This window comes from Anser cygnoides, chromosome 25, assembly GCF_040182565.1.
Source record: "Anser cygnoides isolate HZ-2024a breed goose chromosome 25, Taihu_goose_T2T_genome, whole genome shotgun sequence".
Classification (NCBI taxonomy): Eukaryota; Metazoa; Chordata; class Aves; order Anseriformes; family Anatidae; genus Anser; species Anser cygnoides.
The window spans coordinates 2,810,954-2,828,040 of record NC_089897.1 but is presented as its reverse complement, the minus strand read 5'-3'; the positions used below and the strand labels follow the sequence as shown (position 1 = coordinate 2,828,040).

Below are 17,087 nucleotides of genomic sequence, written 5' to 3'. Positions count from 1 at the left end.
AGCCGCTGAGCGTTAGCAGCACCTAAACTTGTAAGAAATAAGCCCAACTATCTTCTTGTCTTTCTGCAAAGCACATTCCAACAGCAAAATGGTGGAAGAGTGCTTCGTCAAATTAATAACTCTCCACGGAGAAGACAGTGTTACTTCTGACTTTTTCCTCCCTTTCAGGGTTGGGGGGCAGGTGCCTGCTTTGTAATACTGCAGTCCGATGCAGTTATTCTTACAGTGTTCCCAAGGAATGCTGTATCAAATAAAAGAGGAGAACTTTGCATAGCGATAGATCCTCTCAGGTTACTGAAGTTACCCACTCTCCTAAATTTAAGATTGGAGGATTAATAGTACTTAAGGGAGGACACATCTGCCGCTTCACTTCCTCTTTGTCCTCTTCTCCTTCCTCCAGTAACCTCAGAAAACCTATTTTGCTTAACCAGAAGGTGAACTTTACCCTCTGAAACTCAGTGAAACTTTTTATTTTCTTATATGGTGTTTTACAGTGCTTAATTTTAGCAGGTAAGCTCAATAAAACACATAACAGATACTTTATGGAGGAGGATAGGGTGTCAGCAGTCGGGGCTCTCCAAATTTTAGGTGGCCAAATGTGTGCTGAGAACTTCTAACCAGTGAGAGTTCCTGGTGTTTATAGCTTGGTAAAGTGATCTTGTGTATGGAGCAATTAACACCACAAATATATGTGCAAATGTGAGTTCTGTGTAAACGTGTAAATGTTACTCAGATGATACTTAAAAATACATGTAGAAATACATTGCAACCCCTGCAAGCTGCCCTTCGGCCTGTCCGAACTTTGATACGGTTTTTGAAGTTCTTAAAGTTTAGGAGATCTTCAGAAATTCCTCGTTTTACTTATTATCCCACTTGTAGACCTCATAATTATTGCTTTAAGTCTTATTAAAACTGTTCTAAGAAATGTTGCAAATAATGCTGTGCCTGATAGTTTCTTTGGGGAGACAGCGATGGGATTTTCGGGACTGATGAGGGGTTGTCCGGTACCTCCGTGGAATGCCAGTTCCTGACATTTCTTTTCTAGAAATGCAGCGGAGAAGGAATCTCAGCCAATATCGTTTGTTTGTAATATTACATAATTTGCACATTTTGATACTTTTGGCAGGAAAGAATCATACCTGTTAAAGTTAGCTCAGCCTCAGGCCGTTTACACAACTGTTCACGTTACTCAGCTCCACTCAGTCCTATTCGTATGTGTCGCTAACTAATGCTAAAATAAATATTTGCCAAGCAGTATCACACCGCTTGATCACACAACGCGAACAGCAGTTTTTCATGATAGGTGCAGAAGGGTGGAGTGAGGTTATTTTTCTTAGATATTAAAGAATACGTTTTTGCTCCATTAAGGACTTGATCCACCTTTGCCACGAAGAAAATTTCTAGCACCAATGCAAACAGCAGGCATGAAATATGTTACGGTTCCCTTGGGAAAGCGAGGCCCTGCCTGCTGTCGTCAGCACCCATGTAGCTTTTTTTGACCCAATGTCACTTTGTCATCGTTTTATCTCTTCAGGGGCCAGGCGAATCAAATTACTGCAGATTTCTTTGTAGGAACAGGTGGGGTTTTATCCCATTATCCCTTCTGTTTCCAGCATGCATTCCTTAGGAAACATGAAGGATGGGGACCAACAGAATAATGAGGCCAGTAACAGGCGTAAAAAAAAAAAGTGTGGGGGCTCTTTTATGCATCTAAACTTTTTGTTTGTTTGTTTTTGAGTCCATATCCAGTGGCTCGAGGAAGTTCTGGTCTCTTCTCCTGGCCTGCTCCCAGTGTGTGCAGAGGTAGTGGGTGGCAGCTGTTTGGGTGGTTTAAATGATAAACAGTGTAAATATAATACTCCATCTATCAAATGCACATAAAGCTCACGGTATGAAGAGGTTCTCGAGGCTGAACTTAGCTCGGCACTTAAACTGCAGGTAGTACTGCTATGCTGCATTTCGTCTGGAGTGAGTATGCACAGGCACGCAACGCCCACCTCGCTGCTTTATCAGAGCCTTGCTGATAAAATTCTTCTGCAAGGCTGTGATTCTGCACTTGACCAGACGTGACGGTCCTCAAAAGAAACCTCTGTGTGGGCAAACGTGTCTTGGCTATTGTCAGAGCAATATGCTTTTACATGATGGTAGTTTTATTTAAAAAGTGACATGGAACGGTTGTGTTCCCACGTTAAAATGTAATTAACTCATCAATAAGATTAAGTATGATTTGTTTGAAATGTGTTGGGGAAACTTGTGCTATATTACCCTCAATGTGGGTGGCAGTGAAGTGCATCTTAGCTCTGAATTCTTGCAGGCTCGGACGTAGATTCTCTTAAAAATTACCTCTTGAACTGAGAAGGGAGCATTACATTTTGTATATCCGTATCCACATCTCTGTGCGTTGCTCACTCTGCCTTTCTACTGCATTTGAGTTCATCGTTAAGGACATAAGCCATTAATAACTTTGTTTGCATGGTTTCTAGGATTATGGAAACCTGGAGTGTGGCTCTTTTAGAGTATGTACAGTAGGCAGGGACCTTAACATGGTTACATGCGCGCGGGCACACGAGAGTCCCCCTGTGTCTCGGGTACAGCAGGAATCTCTGGCTTGCATCGCACTGGGGGCTTGCACTGGGGGGTTTGCTTCGAGACAATTCCTTTCCTGTTATAACAAGTAATGAAAGTGAAGAATAGTGCGTGGTGCTCATTTTAGAAGAATAGCGAGGGATGTGCCCACATCAAGCGGTGTGAAGGACCGGGTGCTGTGGGTTTTGGAGGACGCTCGGCCAGGATTGCCCTTCTCGCAGCGAGGAGCGAGGTCTCTGCCTGCAGCTGAACACGCAGTCACAGACGGTCCTTTTGCCTCCCAGTCATGCCTGGTGCTTCTCAGCTGAGGCACACGCATTGGGACATACGTATTAAATTGCCAGCTCATCCTTAAATAGCAGCCTCCAGTGAACTGCGAACGCGCCACAGAACGTGCTGCAGCCAGGAATTTCAGGAAGGAGGAATTCCACCTAACAGAACTGCTGAGACTTGAAAATCTAGCTAGGTTTTCTTCTGGCAACTTCAAAGCTAGCAGGTCTCTGTAAGTGCAGGCTCTGGAGTTAATGGAGCAGCTAATAAAGGGTTGTCGGTCTCGTCCACAGCTCGCTGGGTCTGTAGGGCTAGCAGAGAACGTTGTACTTTGCTATAGTCAGGAAAATAAACAGCTACTGCTGAATAAGGAAGTTAAGCCACACCATTTTGTGTCCCATCCGATTTGTATGCAGTCACTTGTATAAAATTCTGCTTTTGCTATAATTCTGTCTGCAAAGGGCACCATCCGGCCTACAGGTGGACTGCCTTATTCAGTCGTCTTGAGGTTATATTTTCCCTGCTCATCCCTACTGCTAGTGATATTTCAGTGATTTTTCTGATGTTATTTTGCTGACATTTGGAGGGAACAGCATCACCTAAATAAGCATACAGCTTGCCTTGCCTTAAAGGAATCCGATGCCATACCTAAAGCCAATACAGATTTATCATTTTACAGTGTCTTTGCCCCGCTCCAGGGAGTTAAGCATGGGGAGAGGAGGGAAACAAATCAGTTGGTGAGAAGGGTAAAGCTTGGGCAAATTCAGAGATGGTCCACCTAGGGACTCTTTGAGTTTCAATTATTTTTTGAAATTTCTGAAATTAATTTAGTTTAGTTCCCAGCTTCATGCTACTTTAAGTTTCAAAGTATGCTAGCTCACAGTGTGGGAAACTCAGCCCAGGCATTGTCCCTGACAATAAACTGCAAATGGAAGTTGTTCACTTGATTTAACACCATCACCTTTCTTTTCTTCCTTCTCTCCAATTCTTCCCTCCGCTTGCTCCTCTCCCTCCTTTCTCCCTCAGGCCTGTATAGATGAGAACCTGGACATGGTGAAGTTCCTTGTAGAAAACGGAGCCAATGTCAACCAACAAGACAACGAGGGCTGGACCCCTCTTCACGCAGTGGCATCGTGTGGCTACCTGAACATAGCAGAGTGAGTGAGTTTCAGGCTATTCTGGGTATTCATAACACTTTCCACGTCTTCCTCTTTGGAGCAGGTACACAGACGAGTGATGCTCTGAAACTCATACAGTGTCTCGGAAGCAACGTTGAAAGTGGAGAAGACGTGTTCCTTCTTTTAGTGGATCCTTAGTTTGTTCTGATGAAGGTGGAGCCTGGAAATGGTTGTCTTTTGCTGGTCCCATTAAAATGATTTATGATTCATTAGATACTTCAGCTAAAATGCCAAGCAAAAGGGAAATGTGATGGCTGAGAGGCAGGCACACCAATCCATGGAGAGGTGTAAGGAAGCAGAGCTCTGCTGCTGCTTTTTATGTAAATAAGCCTGTGAGCAGTGTTCTGGTTGTGTGGAGACTTTAGAAAGAGAGGTGCAATGTTCTGGGCTCCAGAGTCACTGATAGGCCAACAACATCATTTCTTTTTCTTCATATTGAGATTTTATGTTTCTGTTACTTAGCATACTGTCTTGCAAAAGACAGAGAAGCAAATAAAAGTAACTACTTATTAATTAACCCACTTGAAATTAGAGCGTTATTTTATTTTTGAGTACAACACAAGATACTGGGTTCAGTATGGACATAAATGGGTGACTAGGTTAGATTAGATAATCTAGTGAGTACAAACACTAATAAAATACATATAAAAAAAAAGAGACAGTAAATATTACTGAGAGTTTTGTCCAGTAGATGTTTAAAGCAAGGCACTAACCTGCTGCAAGGGACTCCCAATAAAGATTTGACTTTTGGCACACTTACTGATTCCAGGGATTGAAATAACATTCTGTAACTGATCTGAACGCTCATTATGCTCACAAAGCACTAAATAGTCTGTTCGTCCCAGAGAAGGTACTGATACCAGACTTCTTGTTGTACACCGAGTTGCCCCGAGAGTTTGAGAATTGCCCGGATGTAAGACCTGGAGTGCTGGAATAATTGGAACCAAAGAACCAGAAAACATAAGGAGTAGTTTCCTGATTCGAATCATTCTTTCTGTGATCACATCACAGGGTAGAAGAATAAGGGAAAAATAGTATTTCACAAGATGATCCTCCACAATGTATTCTAACCAAAAAAAAAGATACCTTCTGTGGCTCAGTTACTTCTGTGTATTGTACTGCTGCTGGAACAGTTCTTAGCTCTTCAGGTGATTCTGTATCAGTTTGTTGGTTTGTTTTGTGCCCCTCTTCCAATACTAGTTGTTTTAATAAAACACATTATGATTCTTTCCCAGTAACACCATACTTATATATTTAGTCCACCACAGCTACCAGAAAGTTACTGCAGTATGAATACTGATAAGTATTTCTCAAAGACGGTGGTTGGTTTTAAAATTTATTTTCAAAAATGCCTTTACCTTTTCTTACCTCACCCTCCTAGACTGGTGTTTAAAACACTTTTTTCTTCCGAGAATTTTATTGGTTACAAGATGTATAAGCTGAAGAAGGCATTAATTATTATTGAATGAACTGCTGGCATATTTTTAAATAAGACAAATTAAAAAATTGATGATAGCTCAGATTATCTTTTGCTCTATCTTTTTTTAAAAAGCGTAATCTTATCAGATGAGTGCAAGAACTGGGGTCATTTAAATAACTACAGAGAAAGAAAAACTGTTTGCATGAGCCACTGACCAGGGACCTTGCATTTAGCAATGAACTTTTCTAGAGTTGAAATTCGATAAGAATATGGAACACTCATTTGAACTTGAAGTAGAAGGCCAAATACCTTGTTCTGCCACTTGCTTTACTGTATAAGTTGCTCTGAAGCCTGCACATGAGTTCTGATACATTGGCATGGGTCTCATTTGTGTAGGTATTTAATTAGTCATGGAGCTAATGTGGCCGCCGTGAACAGTGAAGGTGAAGTCCCATCTGACATCGCAGAGGAAGCAGCCATGAAGGACCTGCTTCTGGAACAAGTAAAGAAACAAGGTAAATCAGTGGTGGGGTTGAATATGTGAGTCAGAACACAAAAACAAAGAGGTTTTGTAAAGAAATCCTGAAGGCTTTCTGCATGTCTGTAGATGGAGAGATCTGAAATCTGGACCAAGTGGCAGCAGAGAAGCTTTGCTTCAGTAGCAGAATGTTAGAATGAAAGCAGAAGGTTCGTGTTGTGCAGTCTCTGTCCCTCTTAGCAGAATTGTTAGCAGCAATACATCACAATACCGAAAGTAGATTCGTTAGATACATTTACTTTAAAAGTGAGTTTTAATTCTGACCTCTGGTATCAATGAAAGGTCTTAATACACTCAGACTTGATCATGCAGAAGTGAGATTCGCAGTCCTGCCAAGAGTAGGGACCAGGAAATGGGGATGTCTGGCCTTGAGTGATCTGCTTTTTCCTGATCATTACCTAGACTTCTGCAGCCCATCTGCTTAGCTATTTCCCCTTTTCTCATCAGGTGTGCCTGTCTGGGGTGCTGCTTTGTGTGTTGTCCCTGCAAAACCATCACTTGTAGAAGCAACTTGGACAGTGTAACTAGTGTCGTAATTAAGAAATGATTCGCCAGTGTAAAATTTTCTTTATGCTCATTGAATCCATCTGCAAGTGGTTAGGCATCTTTATATATAATGTAAGAAGTTTAAGTCCTACCTGTGAAGTTCATCAGGGATGGTTTTGAGCGATGCACTTACCTCTACCGTGTTGGAAAAGATGAACTGGGGTTATCTATCCAAAGTATAGTCACGTTTGAGAGGTATAGACTGCATATTTAGCCTTGAGAAGAGAAAGTCAATGGAGGAATGTAGCCGCTGTCATCCACTACCTCTTGAGGAGACTTAAAAGGCAATGGAGCCAGGCTCTTCTCAGAACTGCGCTGTGACAGAGGGAGAGGCAAAAGGCACAGGTCTGAGCATGCAAATAAGGGGAAAAATACTTCCCAGGAAAGCGATGCAGTGCTGGGACAGGAACCCAGGTAATTTGTGGCATCTGCATCACTGGAGGTATTCAAAACTTGGTTGTGTACAGCTCTGGGCAACTTGATCTGGCTTTGAAAGTTTGCCTCCTTTGAGCAGGGATTTAAGCTGGAGACCCACCAGGATTCCTTTATATCTAGATGATTCCATGACTCCAGGGGTTGGTGTTGGGGTTGTTTGCATGCTAGATGGAATCCAGTCTTCTCTAATCAATGTGTTCTGCTTGGCACCTAGTGGATTTTTGTGGAGTTGGAGTTTTTTTTTGTTTGTTTGAAGTTATCTTCAGGTATAATTAGGAAGACACCAGTCCTTTGCTACTTCTGTTGATCACGGTACTGTTCCAGTGGGGAGTCTGTAATTGTCCATCTGAGAGCTGGTTGTTATTTGTGCAACTACTCCTGTTAGAAAATTTACACAGAATCATGCTTTTTCTGGTAAATAGAAGTTTCACTTTCTAGTCTTGTGGTATTTGTGACAAAGTTATCCTGATTATGTCCCCTTTCCCCATCCACTTTGACTTAAATAGCTCTTCTCTCATGCTTACTCTGCTCACACACTTGAGAAGAATTGTCTGGTCAGCCTTTGTTTTACAGGGCTGGTCAAACCATGCCCGTCTCCTCCCTGCAGCCAGGCTTCCTTGGGTGACCAGGAAGGTAGAGATCCTTTCTCTACATCATTGTAACCTGTCTCTCTTTAAAATGGGTGATGAGAACTGTAATAACATAGTTGAAACCTTACAGGGCATCAAGGCAGTAATTCTGCCTCTGTTGCAGATATTTTGCCTGACACTTCTTAGGATTCTGTTTGGCTTTTTCATTGCTTCACCACATTAGCGGCATCCTGCTAAGATGCCCTGAAACAACCATCTGTCTCCACTGAGAAGTTTCCCATTGACACAGTTTAAAAGGATCATAATTGCTGGAATAAATGCGTTATAAACTTCAGACAAGCGTCCATCTAGCTCTGTCTTCAACAGTAGCTGAAAGCAGATGCCTAGGGCAAAGTACAAGAACAGGACAAGCTTGTATGGTTCCCCTCCCAAGCATTTTCCCAGCCTCCAGTCACCGTGCCTCAAGGAATTCCTGAGCCAGATGGGCTTTCTGTACATTTGCAAATCCCCCGTGGATTTCTATTTTGTGGACTTGTGCAGTCTTTCTTGGGAACTCCAAGCATGTATAGCGTTATATTTAATAACTACAGATGTGCTGCTACTCTTCTACCAATTTATAATTCTTGTTTTAGTCTTTGCAACATCCTGCAGTACTTTGCAATTCAGAATCTGAGTTGATAAATGTTTTCTTTTTTTCTATTTTAAGTCTAATGCCCTACAGCTTCCTTGGTAATCGTGTTGTTGTTATATTGAAAGAATTAATCCATAGGGACAGTTGCTTTTCAACACCATTCTTGATTTTTTTTTGAAGTTTGTCATCTACTTCATATTATTTTCCCGAGTCCAAGAGCCCTAGTCTGGTTAATCTTGTACGGAGCTGTATCATGCTTGTGATTGATATGTCATCCTTATATTACCATATTAACATGAAAAAATCCACTCACTAAAACAAGCCTGAGATAGTTTTGCCCCTTGTAGGTTTAACTGAAGCAGCCCATCAGCCAGAAGCACCTGGTCTCTCCACAGAGTAGCAGTGGTTTCCTCAGGTGGAAAACTTGTCCCTCTTGTTATCAGCATGGCTGTGTCTTTATACCAGATGTATGTATCAGTAGACTCAGTTGTCTGACTTCATCTAAAGCAGATCTCTTAAGCCACCAGAGTAGACCTTTTTTTTTTAGCTCCTTCCATCCCCAAAATGATTTAGAACTGTTTTACCAGAATCTGGTGGTGTGCAGCTCAAAGGAATTGATTAAATATTTCTTTCAGAGTGCACAGAGTGGCCCTAGGGCAGTCCAGAAATCTCTTTACGTGCAGCTTGCTGGCTTATTGAATTCTGAGTGAGCATGCAGTTGGGGTTGTGCTGGTCTTGCAGAAGATGTCTTAGGATCATTTCTTCACATTTACACTGCAGATTATGCTTGCACCATTGTTTAATTCAGTTTGTTATACTGTTATTCATGAATTGGTTATTTCAGTCTGGAATTCTGCATATTTAGAATAAAACCCTTCCACCACACCTGGCTCACAGCTGAGCTAGTAGCTGATCAGGCTGGTTTGCAACCAGTGTCTCAGCTTTCAGATTTTGTTGTTTGTTTTTGTCAGACAGCTTTGAAGTTTCTGACAGTGATGCAGGAGTTCTCCCAACTCCTAGAAAAAGCTTTTGCTGATTTTTGTGGAAGATGGCAAGAGGTTGCTAACACTGTATAGCAAATAAAACATACGGTAAGTTCAATAAGTGCATGAGAGCTTTCACTTGATAATCTCTCCTGTGCTTTGCTGTCTTAGGTGTAGACCTAGACCTGGCAAGAAAAGAAGAGGAGCAGCAAATGCTACAGGATGCCCGACAGTGGCTGAACAGCGGGAGAATCGAAGACATAAAGCAGCCCCGGACAGGTGCCACCGCTCTTCACGTGGCTGCGGCTAAGGGCTATTCTGAAGTGATGAGGTAGGAACTCCATGGCTGGTGCATTGAGTTGAGTCTGGTTTCCATAAGGAACACGGCTAGCTTTATGGTTGAGAGAAATGTGTTTCATACCTAGATCTTTATGCTGCTGCTTTCTCAAAAGGCTTTGCACAATTATGTGCCCAGCTGTGGTGGTTCACCTAGAAATGTACAGAGGCTGGAAGCTTCTCTTCTGTACCTCTAGGCCTTCAGGGAGATTAAAGCTTTTCTGTGACTGAGATATAAATTAAAAGGTTAACTTTCCCTATGAGAGTAATAGTTTCAGGGCTAGGAAATTAACCCTGTCAGGGAATGAAAGTGTAACTTAGCCTACAAGGCGACAATACATGCTGCGTGGCCATCACAAACACCCCAACAGTTTACGTGACCGGCTTGTCAGCCTAGTAGAAAAATGCAGTGTCCTCCCTTACCTTACTGTCCTCTGCCACTTACTGCTACTGCTCTTGCAGCCATCAGCAGTGACAGAGAGATCCCACCACGTAACAGTTCTGCTGCTACAGCACAAACAAGCTTATTATGAATGTAAATGTGCCCAGTGTGGCACTTCCTGGCAATTAAGCATTAATATTTTTACAGGTGAGGTCAAATCAGGGATTCCAACAAGAAAGCTTTTTTCTCCGTTATTAATGTTTGGGTGGAGGTACCCATAAAGATCTGTCTGCAGGGTTACTCCATTTCCCAGGTTAAAATCCTTTCTGGAAACATTCATCCAGCTTGATTCCTTATTTCGTAGCTTTAAGTGCCATGACTTGATGTGTAAGAGCTGCTTCTTATCAAGCTCTAGTAACTTTGTTGTTCTTCATGTTTCCTCTTTGTATTCATTCATTAGAGCTTATAATTGAGTTATGAGCTGTCTGTGCCTCTGCTGTGCCCAAGAACAGTAATTCATCATGGATCATGTGGAATAGAAATCTAATATCTCCTGAACAATATGGGATGCCGATCCTGTGGGTTTTCAGGGGAGGGCTGCCAGTAGTCATCAACGGAAGCTGCATTCGCCGTTTGCAAGGTGTCTAGTTCTGATCGGCTATTCCTTAAATGTTGTAATGATAAACAGATCTCACAGAGAGCTGGCATTGTTTCACTCTCTTGTATTTTATGGCCACTCTGTGAGTTCAAATATAAAGCTTCAGTGACTTAAACCAAAGGGGTTGAAAGCCAGAAGCTAGCTAACTCTCCGATGAGACAGAATTTGTCTGTGACCTTCAGTCTCTTAACAACTATGTTCCTCCCTTTTGCCAGCTGGAGAATCAACATGGTCAGAACCTGATTTCAAATTTCTTTCACAGAGAAGCACACTGCTGCTATAGGATGGCTGTTTTAGTTAGCGCAGTAATGCATCAGTGTAAAGCTGTGGGAGTTTCAAGACTGTTAGTGTCATTCCGGGGTCATGCTAGACTTCCCCTGAGCCGAAGGAAGGTGGCTGTGAATGGTGGAAACCCACCATGGAAACTTGCAGTAGCAGTTTTACTGAACTTGCAGAATTCCCCTGGGATGTTCTTCAATATTTAAGCAGTTGGATAATAGTTTTGATACATGAGCGGCTTGGTACTTTCATCTGAGCACTTGTGTACTACTGTGCATATGCCTCTGAAGTTTCAGACTACAGTTGTCTCTCTTTTGTTTTGTTTTTAAATATTCAAGCCCCAGATGCTATGCAGCCTTATCACTTTGCTCTGATAGAGGAGGGAGGCAGGTGGAAGGTGCACAGCAGTAAAAGGGATGCAAGGCTGCTCCCTGGCAGGTTTACTTAGCTTTGGCTGTGCAAGGTCTAGTCTGCAAAAATGCTGGAGCTGTAGATAATTTAACTGACAAATTTCCCAGCTGGCGATCAGTCAGTAATGTCTCTGCTTCTTACCTGGCAGCCCTGCCAGCGTTGGCTTCTTACAGACCATTCCTGCAGTGTGTCCTTGTTCACCCACAGAACCAGCACTGAACTTGAGTTATCAAACGTCCTGTCCGCGCCAGGTGCTGTGCCAGTCCCTTGTTACAGGGGTTACGTCCCGGAGAGATGTTGCTGGTTTGCCTAGTGCCTGCGTGAGTCTGGTGTCTCTTGTCTGTTGCAGCAGTTCAGACTGGGTCACCAATGCCAGACGAGAAATCAAAATGTTCTCCAATTTAGGACGTGCTGAAAGGCAATCTTATCAATTAGACTCGTTGCAGCAGGTGTTTACAGTGGCAAAGTCACTTCTTTCATTATCCTGCACACTTCTGTTATGTGTGTGAGCACATCGACTGGGCTGTTGCTGAGATGAGTAACAACAAAAAGCTGCTGGCATATTTTAAACCATGTTCCCTACTCTGTGACATATGGCTGTGTACAGAAGTCCTTCTTGGGTGGGCAGGACTCATTACTGCTTCTTTTCTCAGGCTCTTGATCCAGGCTGGCTTTAATTTGAACGTCCAAGACAACGACGGCTGGACTCCGCTCCACGCTGCTGCGCACTGGGGAGTGAAGGAAGCTTGCTCCATCCTGGCCGAGGCGTTGTGCGACATGGACATCAGGAACAAGCTGGTTAGTGAGCACAGGTGTTGGCACAGCGTGCAGCGTGTTTTATACCAGGATGCACATCACCTTTTTGCCATAATTGCTTATCAATTTGATCCAACAACATGACAAAGTTGTGTGGTGAGCAATTCTCCTGCACGTGTGCTAGAGCATTTAAAAGTATCAGAAGATAAAGACCCTTGACTGAAGGAAGGAAGAAAAGATTTCAAGCACTACCAGGAAAGATTAGTGATGAAACTTTAGGACCAAGAGCGTGTGAGAGGATAGGAGCTAATCTGTGTTTTCCTATTTTAGTATAATCCTGACAAATTAAACAACAAAAAGTCTTGGAGTGCACAATAATACACTAATATTAAGTACAAAGCATTGAAAACTCATGAACCCTTGAGAAGCTGCCAGTTTTAAATCCTTCCTGTTCTACAGTCTTGATCATAAAAAGGGAAATTGAAAAATTCACTTTTGAGAAATGAGTAAAGAAAAATAGGATATTTGTGAGAAGGAAAAAAAAAGGAGGGAAAAAAAAAACCACCACACTTCTAATTGCTAGAAGTTTCCTTGAAGAGCCCGTGGGTTTTCAAGAGGTGAAGTGTGCTTTTCCAGGGTTATTCTTTGTTTTCCCCTCCCTGCTGTGATGTCCAGGCAGTGTCTGTGAGCTGCTTCCTGCTGGAGCGGATTCAGTTGTGCCATGACTGCTTCTGTAGTAGGAAATGAGGTTGTGTTTACTTGGAACAGCATCAGGGAATGAAAGCAGATGAGAATTTGGTAGGAGAATTGTAGCACTATGTGGTTTGAGCGCATCTATCTGTACTGCAAGCTGATGCAAAAGAAATAGCTCCAGGAGAAGGACCCATTTCACCATGGTGAGCTCTCTGGCATTCAAAATACTGCAAATCTTTTTTTGTTCTAAATGCCATCAGAAGCTTCTCCAAAGTGTTCAGAAGGCGTGTGGGTTTCCTATTTTAATAGACTTGAAAAGAAACAGACACAATTATATTCGCTGCAATCAAATGCCTGCTATTTCCTGTCAAGAACTATTACCTCAATAGTCAGATGGCCGAGACAATCTGTATTTATTTGATCACTGGCCGTCAGGTTTCATTATGTGTTGTTAATAAAATGGTGGTTATAGCTTTAGTTATGGTATAAATGTAACGTAAATGTAAATGATTTCTCATTTTATGCCCCAAAATAATTTTTCTGATTTGCTTTTTTTGTGAATGCCCGTGGATGTGGAAATAGCTCCCAAATCCTTTGGCCTGCTGATGGTTGTCAGCCTTTCAGGAGGTTCATATACATAATGATATAGTAGAAAACGTTGATTGCAATCCTTCCCAGTCCAAGAGTGTGCTTTTTACAAGCCTGGAAACTTTAGTGTGTTACTCTTGGCTTAGATTTGATCAGCAGCAATGAGGGAACCGCCATTCCTCTGATCGTGGATCGTGTCATGAAACCCATCGCTGCCACTTGGCGTTCCCTGCTGTAGAGTGCAGCAGGGTGCATTGCGCAGCGTCTGGGGGGGGCTGTTGTGGGCGTTCAGTTTTGTTCTTCACTTCTAAATAGTGCTTTCTGGAACATTAACGGCATGCTGTGTTGGATAGCTTCTTGTGTTCTCGTGTCGTTCCAGGGCCAGACGCCGTTTGACGTGGCTGACGAGGGACTGGTAGAGCATTTAGAAATGCTGCAGAAGAAGCAAACTGTGGTGAGATTTTGGCTGATCATTTTCCACCTCTCCAATTACGTTTCTGTGCACAGGTGTTCCCTAAAGCATATGGTGTCAACACAGGCATGAAGCTGAGGTCCAGCGATTTTTGTTAGTCATTCAGAATCTTTAATTACACCAATATTTTCAGTAGCTAGAAATCTAGAAAACTGGATGATTGTGTCAAGAAGGTCAGAAGCATGCTGACATGCAGAATTCTGTGAACTGATAAGGAATTGTAGTTCATCTTTGGAATTGCTCTTCTTTAGTTACTTTTAGCTCTCTAGCACCAAACTGCTCTTTCCTTAATGAGTGACTACCCAAGTCAATTTTGTGTCTATCTAAGGAAGTATGCTGTCACTGGTAAGAAAGATATTTGTTACCACATCTGCCTTTCTTACAATAGGGAGACTTTTGATTGAGTGAGAAGAAATTATAATCTTCAGGGAGTTCCAGACTGGAAAAAATCAGTGATTTCAAAACCATATTAAACTGCTCTTTCCTAATGCAATGAAGATATTGGAAAGAGTTATAAGTAGAAAGTTGCCATTTAAAAAAAAAAACAAGGGCAAAAATATATCTTGATCTAAGTAAAGGCAGTCATCAAGCCAAAAAGTTGGTTTGGGATTACATTTTTTCCTATTTCATCTGGTCTACGCAACTATATTGCCTGGGTGCTTTCAAAAACTAAACCAACCTTCTTTTAAAAATAAATGAATAAAAATCAGAAAGTATCATTTAAAATGTTGGATTCAGAAACAGACATAATGAGAACATTGCTGATAAAACCCAGTAAAGTATTTTGAGGAACTGACAATGTGGGTGGTAGAACTCGAACTCTGATCATAACACAGCTGCTGTCATCTTTAAATAGCACCCTTAACATTCACAGAAACTTTTTAAAAATTAATCAGCTTCTCCCTAAATGAGGTGTTGATAAATACTACCAATGTTGTACTGCGGGCTTCCTCCTATCTAACTACACTGGGATTGTGCAGATAAATGTAGTGTTCAGAAGAAAAGGAAAATAAAAACAACCAAAGGAATTTTTTGGATGGGTGCTAGCCCATTTTTAGGCTTGCTTTGGAGGGATTAGCAACCCCCCTTGTTCTCTATATTAGTAGCACTATATAAAGGCCTTTTCCATTTATCAAATGAGTGTAGCAGGAAATAGTAGAACTGGAAAGAAGGGAAGAATCTTTTTTTCCAGTGGATGTGTTGTTTTTTTTTTAATTGAAGATCCATTTCATTGTGTGTGTTTATCATGTGCCACATTGAAATTGCTTAAAATAGAAAGCTTAATTTGTTAAGGATAAAATAGGCAGTTCCAAAACACTTCTCTAAGTGTATTAGTTCACTTTCAAAATGGCTCTTAAATCAGACTTTTTAAATCTAAAGCTTAAGTACAGAATACGGAGAGGAGCAATGCGCTATCCCTGCTAAAAGATTTGCTGCTGTTACTGGAGAGAAAGGGAGTTCTGTTTGCTGGAAGCAAATTGTTTGATTTGTTTGGATTTGTTTTTCCAGTCTCTGAATTCCCTATGAATGGAGCAGGCTGTTCCCCACACTTACCTTTGATCCACTTCAAAAGTTTATTCAGTGTAACAGTATGCTGTACCCCAAATTTTGGCTTTGTGTTGGACTCCGTGTGGCTTTTCCTACGTTCAGAATTTGCAGAGCTTTTGCTTCTTGTCCCAGTGTCAGCTCCTTCTCTCAGACGCAGAAGAAAACTGCGCTAGACATGATACAAAGGAGACAGGCTTAAAAGTGAGCCTCTAATTGCAGTCCCTTTTTTTTTTTTCTACCTCAGCTGTCACTGTGCTTTTAGACTTTTTGGTTACTATCTTGTCCATCAGTAGTGACAAAGTTCACACTGCTAACTGGACAAAATATTTCAGCTGCTGCAGTGATTATGGATATTCTTGTTCGATACATTATGCTGGCACTTGAGGGATTTAAGAAGTGACCCACCCTTGTGGGAGATCCAGCCTGGACAGGGTGCACTCGAATACTTTCCTCTGAGAGCAAGTACATAATAGATACACAGGCAGCAAATTTTAAACTGATTTCATGCGCACACAAACACGTATGGACAGAGCTCCAGCGCTGTATCTGTGTGGGCAGATGCAGGGCAGTACCATGAAAGTCACGATTTGACTCTGGGTCTCAGCAGATCCTGCCACGAACTTCTGTTAAGTTCTTTGCTGCTGGAGCCTAAGGCGGTGCTCGGTGTCCTGCTATGTGCTTCTGGAGCTCTAGTCCAAGACATCCAGCGCTCTTGCACATATGCAGCTGTTGAACTGGCTTGCTAAACAAGTTCACAATATTTTCCATCTAACAAGGTTGGGATGGTCTTATGCTGGGGTAATTATTGGAATTGTGATGAGGTGGCTTCTTAATACGTCTCTCTTTGTTCTTTCTGCAATCTTCTTGGACTTCTTGACAGCTACGAAGTGAGAAGGAGACGAGGAATAAGCTAATTGAAGCTGACATGAATGGCAAACCTCAAAGCGGACTCTTCACAAAGTATGTTTCCTTTTTGAAAAGAAGCTGTACAGCATGTAATGGGAGGCCAGCTACATCTGTACGCAGTCAGCTGGCCTCAACTGCTTTAAAATAGTCCACTGCTGTTCATGCTAATTTCATGGTTCCTTTTAAATTTAAGTTCTTTTAAATATAATTTTACATGTTTCTTAGCAAACCCATACCCATAGAACGAAGAGTTGGGTTGGTGTTTGGTCCCCCAGTTTCTGCTCTTGCTGATTATCATTTTAACCCTTGGGCTGAAAACTACAGCTTTGAAGTTGCAGAGCCATGCAGCCCAGGTGATGGATTGTGTAATGCTAGGAGAAGAGAGAGGAGGCTGCATTTCTTTGGGCTGAGAAATGCTTGCAAACTTAGGAAATGCGAGACTGGCATTGGAATCCATGGAAAATTGGCACTGCTGGAAGTGCTGGGATGCAGTCTGTGGACTGATTTTTGTCCTTTTGCATGTTCTGTATGTAGCAAAATTTGTCTAAGTGTTCCTGAGAAGTAGAACACAAAAATAACTCGCCTGGTAATCCTTAAAATTTCCATTTCTTGCAGCAAAGAGAAGATTCTCTATGAGGAGGATATGCTGAAGTCCATGGAGATGGAGGAAGAGAACAAGGACTCTAGCAGTTCTAGCTCTGAAGAAGAGGAAGAAGCTGAAGAAGATGAAGTTTCAGAATCAGATGCTGAAAAGGAGTCAGGTAAGATACAGTATAGTTTGGATTTAATAATTAGCCGAGCAATAATAGGAGTTTGGGTTGAGAACTGTTTTGTGTGTTTGTTTTTTTTTGCTTAGTTAAGACATCCTGAAAGTCTTACTT

At 42.0% G+C, this 17,087-nt stretch overlaps 1 protein-coding gene across 12 annotated transcripts in view; it reads left to right on the top strand.

Moving 5' to 3' along the window:
- Positions 1-17,087, top strand: part of PPP1R12B (protein phosphatase 1 regulatory subunit 12B) — a 120,010-nt gene that overhangs the window by 26,342 nt on the left and 76,581 nt on the right. For all 12 annotated transcript variants that reach the window (XM_066983164.1, XM_066983163.1, XM_066983165.1 and 9 more), the window contains exons 2-8: positions 3,883-4,013; positions 5,851-5,969; positions 9,349-9,508; positions 11,897-12,041; positions 13,660-13,734; positions 16,181-16,260; positions 16,822-16,967. In XM_066983164.1, coding sequence (XP_066839265.1) covers positions 3,883-4,013; positions 5,851-5,969; positions 9,349-9,508; positions 11,897-12,041; positions 13,660-13,734; positions 16,181-16,260; positions 16,822-16,967 — 856 coding nt within the window. The remainder of the gene's footprint in view (positions 1-3,882; positions 4,014-5,850; positions 5,970-9,348; positions 9,509-11,896; positions 12,042-13,659; positions 13,735-16,180; positions 16,261-16,821; positions 16,968-17,087) is intronic.